Source organism: Micromesistius poutassou (assembly GCF_964030765.1).
Source record: "Micromesistius poutassou genome assembly, contig: SCAFFOLD_4695, whole genome shotgun sequence".
NCBI lineage: Eukaryota > Metazoa > Chordata > Actinopteri > Gadiformes > Gadidae > Micromesistius > Micromesistius poutassou.
Window position 1 is genome coordinate 1,264 of NW_028180099.1, and position 6,537 is coordinate 7,800.

General features: G+C 53.2%; 1 protein-coding gene across 1 annotated transcript; it reads right to left on the minus strand.

The window, feature by feature from the left end:
- Positions 1–482: 482 nt before the first annotated feature.
- On the minus strand, positions 483–6,169 carry LOC311371147 (CREB3 regulatory factor-like; the record flags this gene model as incomplete). Its single annotated transcript, XM_084489362.1, has 8 exons — positions 483–603; positions 1,581–1,769; positions 2,045–2,242; positions 2,349–3,592; positions 3,879–4,039; positions 5,236–5,361; positions 5,776–6,018; positions 6,164–6,169. Coding segments are annotated over 8 exons (2,288 nt in total), but the record flags the coding sequence as incomplete, so codon positions are not given.
- Positions 6,170–6,537: the final 368 nt, after the last annotated feature.

Below are 6,537 nucleotides of genomic sequence, written 5' to 3' on the forward strand. Positions count from 1 at the left end.
CAAGCTTTTTAATCCAAACAACCCAAAGAACATCCCCTCCCTCTCTCCTCCCTTCATCTCTCCTCCCTCCCCTCCCGCCCTTTCTGCTCCCTCCCTCCTCTCTCTCTCTGCTCCCTCCCTCCTCCCTCCCTCTCTGCTCCCTCCCTCCTCTCCCTCCCTCTGTTCCATCCCCCCTCCTTCCTCCCTCCCTGCTCCCTCTCCCTCTCTGCTCCCTCCCTCCCTCTCTCTCTCTCTCCCTCTCTCTGCTCCCTCCCTCCCTAACCCTTTTCATTCATGCTCCTGTGAGTGACAGGTCTAAAAATTGAAATAGCCTCATACAGAGCCAGGTGCAGTCAACTCAACCGACACCTCTCACAGCGCGTGATGGACATGGTCCGTCTGACCGGTGACCCGCACATGACGGCTAGAGCCAGCAGCCTGCACCACATACTATGGAGGTGGCTGGAGTGTCTTCACACACCACCACGTCCCCAAGGACTCACCCGAGCGTCTCCTGGACCAGCCGGTCCAGGGTGTCGGCCATGTCGGTGGCCTGGGGGGAGCAGTCCTTCACGCGTGTCACAATTTCCTCCTTGATGGCATTGATCACGAACAGCAGCCGGTCTACAGGTCACATGGCCAAACACGTCACAACACACACACACAGCATCCCGTGTTTCATTGATTAAATTAATTAGTGAATATCTGTCTATCTATCCATATACACACGTTACAATCTTTCAGTAAAGGTCAGTCACTCATTCAGGGATGATCTCGGTATATTCTGAGCATGCGGTCTATTGCTGTAGTGTGGTGTTGGCGCTGCATGGTAACGTACCGTACTCCGTGCTCAGCCCCACAGCTTGACCTTATTAGCTTCATACTGGCCTTCTTCTTCAGCCGGCACGCTCTGGAGACACCACACACACACACACACACACCACACACATCACACACACACACACACACACACACACACACACACACCACACACACACACACACACACACACACACACACACACACACACACACATGAACACACACACATGATATACACACATGAGATACACACAGGAACACACACATGCAAGAAATACACTCATGAACAAACACAGGAAATACACACCATGAACACACCCAAACACACAAACAAACACAGGAGATACACACATGAGATACACACAGGAACATACACAGGAACACACCATGGCACTTGTTAGCAGAGTGGAGCTGTGTTTCAGGAAAACGCGATAGAAGGAGATAGTGACAATACAATGCAATACATTCAGTACAGTGCACCCTTCCATCCATACAAACGCATACAAATATACAAGTATGTGCATCAGATCTGACATTTTAAGCAAAGAGGGGGGTACAATTAAGTTCCTTTGACATTCTCGTTAAGAGAAAATGGGCTCATGCTATGTTACCGTGTCAACCAGGGGATAAAGCACAATTTCTTGGTGATCCAAGTTCACTTTTTATAACAGAGTCACAAACCCATAACCTGAACCGAGAACATGGCGTACAATGCAGAACAAGCCCTGGTACAACGCCCTAGCACTGTACCATACGAGCTGGGCGTGTGGAGCCACGTACCTGGAGGCCAGCTTGTTCTTCTCCTTGCGGAGCGGGGCCGGGCGGTGAGGGGCAGCTCGCTCACCGGGGTCAGGTCGCTGATCACCTTGTTCAGCTTGCGGAGCTCGGTGCCGATGGTCAGCAGCTTGCGGGGGTTGGGAGTCAGGTCCTCCACGTCCGTACGCCGGGACTTCTTCAGCTTGTACTTTCCTAGGGGGCGGGAAACAGGCTGGACCTTAGCTTCAGCCTCACCTCAGTAAGGCGGTGCTTCACGGTGTATCTATGTCCGTGTGCATTTGATCGGAAAAAAATGGCCATGACTGTTTGGGACCGTACGATAAAACTGAAGACTCACTCGAAATGGATTCCAAATAAAATTTAAAAATTCAAATCCCAACTTTATTCATGTAACAACTGCTACAGATGAACCATAGGTCAGACTCCACCAGAGTGGAGCGTGGTGCCGGTGATCAGGGAGGACTCACCGTGCAGTGGCCCGTTCTTCTGGTACAGGTTGCTGGGCAGCGTGTGGCGGTCCCACTCGGACGGCTTCAGCATGCGCTCCTGCTTGGAGGGGGTGAGCTGCTCGCTGTACTCCCAGAAGTAGCGGCGCTTCCCTCGCTTGCGACTGGACACGCCCGCCGTCAGGCCTTTGATGTCCTCCACCAGCTCCATGTCGTAGCCTGGGGGCACAGAGGGGCAGCGGGGGGGGGGGAACAATTGGTGTTTGGTTCAGGTTTGAATGGTGCAGAATGTCTACCTGGAGGCAAAGAGATTCATGTCAGCTACCTGGTTCAGAGAAGGCGTCGCTCATGTCGTCATCCTTGTCGGCTTCGTAGTCGTCGTCCTCTTCCTCCTCCTCCTCCTCCTCTTCTTCGTTCTCGGAAAGCTCATGCTCGCTGCCGAACCCCTCGTCGTGGTCTTCGTCGTCCAGCTCTAGCCCCTCTCCCTCCTCCTCCTCCTCTTCTTCCTCCTCCGCCGCCGCCTCCCCGTCTTCCTCCTCCTCCTCCTCCTCCTCCTCTTCCTCCTCCTCCTCCTCCTCTTCCTCCTCCTCCTCCTCCTCCTCCTCTTCCCCCCCCTCCCCCTCCGGGAGGGGGGGGGCCCTGCCGGCCAGTCTGGCCTGGGTCAGGAACAGGGAGTAGTTGTGTTCCTCCTCCTTGCTCTTCTCGGCGCTCTCCTCATCCATGGGGACGCTGGCGCACACCAGGCCCACGGGCCCCGGCCCTTGGGCGTGGATCCCCTGGGCGTGGCTCTCCGGGGCCTCGGTCTTGGGGGCCGCGGCCGCAGACCTCCCTACCGAGGCAGCGGGCGGCTCCCTCCTCCCCGGCCCCTCCCTGCCTCCGCGGAGAGGAGCGCACGCCGCCGCCGCGCCGGCGCCCGGGCTGCTGCCTGAGGTGGAGGCCATCTCCTCTGGAGGCTGGGAGAGGGGCAGGGGGACGTCCGACCCCTTGACCTCTGGGTGCCGGTGGAGGACGTCCGTCTGCGTTTGGTGGGCGGCGCTCACGCGGACCTTGGCCTTCCGTACGAAGAGCGAACCGTGAGAAGGCGGGGCCACCATCATGGCCTGGTGGCTGGCCTTGGTCTTGAACTGAGCGTGGACGTGGTCCTGGGTGAGCGTCAGCGGCCTCTGGGTCTTAGCCATGGTCTCCGTGCTGGAGGCCACCGGCCAGGTCGCCTTCTGGGAGCCCTCGGGGAAATCGGGCAGCGGGCCTCCGAAGGCACGGGACAGCGACAACGGAGGAGCGGGCGAGGGCCGCGCGGCGGGGTGCCCCGGGCCGGGGCTGAAGCCCGGGGGCCTCTTGTGGCCAGGGGGCGGGGGCAACAGAGACTGGGGCGGGGGGCCGGGCGGCAGCAGCTCGGTGGAGGGGTAGAGCACCTCGCCGACCGGCTGAGAGTCCTCACTGTTGAGCTGGGCCAGGGTCGGCGTGCGGCCGATCACCTCCTCGTCCTGGTAGGGGCTGGAGAAGTCGTCCAGACCCAGGAAGTCCACCTCTTTGGTGCCCCAGATGTCACAGCTAGCCAGCCGTGTGTATCTACCAGACAGAGACAACATGAGGTCCCCCGCAGCACGACACTTGTACAGATTGCCCTGAAATTCTTTAGGGCAATTTGGAACCGTTTTTGAATTTTTTTGCATTAAAACAAAGACAGGTGTGTGTGTGTGTGTGTGTGTGTGTGTGTGTGTGTGTGTGTGTGTGTGTGTGTGTGTGTGTGTGTGTGTGTGTGTGTGTGTGTGTGTGTGTGTGTGTGTGTGTGTGTGTGTGTGTGTGTGTGTGTGTGTGTGTGTGTGTGTGTGTGTGTGTGTGTGTGAGCACGCACCTGGTCAGGTCTTCCCAGTACGAGTCCCATTGCTCGAAGGCCGATCCGCTGCAGACCGCCTCACACTCCCCTCCCATGCCACTCATGTGCTCTGTGCAGCCCTCGGCCAGCCCGGCCCCTCCCTCCCCGCGGGGGCTCTGCCGTGGGCCCATGTCACGGTCCTGAGGAGAGGAGACAGCGTTTAGCTTACGGCAGAGCCAGGCTGGAGACCGTCTCTGTATGTTGGTGTGCCACTACGGCCAAATGACAAAGACAGGCTTTCATCATTCCTTTGTATCCTGATACGGATGTAGACTCCATGAAACGGTTCATAGACAGGACTTTCTAATCCAAAAAAAACGTGGATTAAACAAAGCAATGAATTGGTTTCTTGCCTAAAAATGACATACCCAAAATCAAACATTAATAGTGCCCCAAATGTGTAAATAGCTATTCAAACCCTGAAGTTCTGTGTTACTATTGTGAGGTGCTACCTAAACTGGGATGAAACCACTGAAGAAGATGAGACAATCATATGTACAGTACACAAGACCTCAGGTCACTGGGCATATGTTCAACACATCTAGGGTTATTACAGTTAGATGATATGAGTGAATATAAAATCCTCCAGGCGAGAGCAGGAACAACACATCAGATCACAGGGACCCTTGCCCTGTGTGTCCCAGCCCAACACCCACATAGTGTAGGTGGTCTGTCTCCTATAGGAGAGCGCTGCACGGCGCCAGGCAACACATCACGCAACAGGCTTTGTACCAGGGCGCGAGGAAAGGTGTGATGTTATTTATTGCTCATATACCAATAACTAAGAAGATATTATCCAAAATGTGTTGGCACTTGCTTATGATTTGAAATGCATAATGCATGATGCCAGGTGTATTATAGACTCACACACATATTAAGGTTACAACCAGTAACCCACTCTCCTCCAAGCATCTGCTCCTTGAACCATTTCAATCACCACCATCTAGTGTGCCTCTGTTTCTAGTTTGTGGAAAGGTCGAGAAGAGAATCTAAACAGCCTGGATCTAAACAGCACCTCTACTGGTAAACTCCATGTAACTGCAGGTGTGGCTGTTAGTGGTGGAAGCTGACGTGTGTTGCAATACAAGGATCTGATCAGAAAACACAAAATAAGAAAGAATGTTGTGTTTCAAGATGTCGCTTTTTTGTTAAGATGTCCCGTGAAGATTGGGCATGGAAATTGTGGTCACAAGATACGAGTTTTCACTGGACATCATATAAGCTAGCCTAGTGCTTGGTTTTTATGTGTTCACTGTGGACATGATATAGGCTAGCCTAGCGCATGGTTTGTGCGTTCCAGATCTCACACTACGTGTCTACGTGCATGTGTACTCACCAGTTCATACATGAAGTCGGGGTCAGAGCTGCTGCTGAGCAGGTCAGTACTGGTCAGGGCTTGGTCAGCAAATGAATAGTTCTCGAATGCGTCCCCAAAGGGTGGCTCCATCCCACTGATGCTAGGCTGCAAACACAATGGAAATTAACTGGCTGAGAAATGCAACAGTCACATAGAGATGAAAGACTTAGAATATACATTTGGTAATAACACATTAACATCAATTAATGTTCCATGTATTGAATATACCTTGTTAACAACAATTCATCACTTTTTACTGACTTAGTAACTACTTCCCATTGCAATTATTCCACAGAGCAAACAATCGCATTTTCCGTATTTTGTGAAAAAGACCTAAAAGCTACAGTTTTTACAGTCTTTACAAAATGAGGCACTGGCATAGACGTTACATATCATGTTTTATCAGAGATGACATGAAGATGATGAAATGAATCAAAACTCCCATTCCACAGCTCTCCCTGTGGAGTCGGAAGCAGGGGGTCAACAGCATCACCCCCCCCCCCCTCGCCCAGCACATACCTGAGGCATCGCCAGACTCAGCTGGCGATGGTCCCAGGGGGGGGGGGGGGAACCTCTGGGCCTCCTCTCCAGTCCCAGCAGTGTGAGGCTGAATGTGGCCAGCAGGGGCGCTCGGTGCTGGGGGCACGACGGCAGCCACAGAGATCTGCAGTCTCTGCAGCCTGCGGGCCTGGGAACGGGATGTGGCTGCTGGTGGTCCGCTGGGCTGTTCTGCTGGACTGGGGGTCTCGCTGTGCTTCGGATCTGGGGTGGACAACGTGGAAATGACGATGTGAACTAAATAATATGAAGCTTGGAAACATGGTTGTAGATTCATAAATGGTATACTACTGCGTATTTCAATGCAGTTTTACAATCTTTCAAAGAGAGGTTGCTGCCATGTGCCGACGTTCATCTGGGCAAAACAATGGATGCTGATTCAGTCTTTAAAAAGGCAACATGAAGATGGTCTATATTGTTTACTGATTAATGTGGACCTACACAACAGCTCCTTCTACTACAAATGTATTCTGGAGTCACAGCTAAAAACCCTTCAACTCAACCTGAGCATGCTCAAACACTTCTTGTCAAACAACACTGTGACGTTTATTACGCCTCTTGATGTGACGCCTGTCTTTGAGCTTGAGGTCTTCTTCCCTGCAACGAGCAAGATGCAAGAGTTGCTCGTGTACATACATACCAAACAGTACCGCCTCGCTTTCAACAAGTGACAATGTGCACTGTGCAATGGACAGAAAATTCAGCATAACAGGAAGTCCAAGT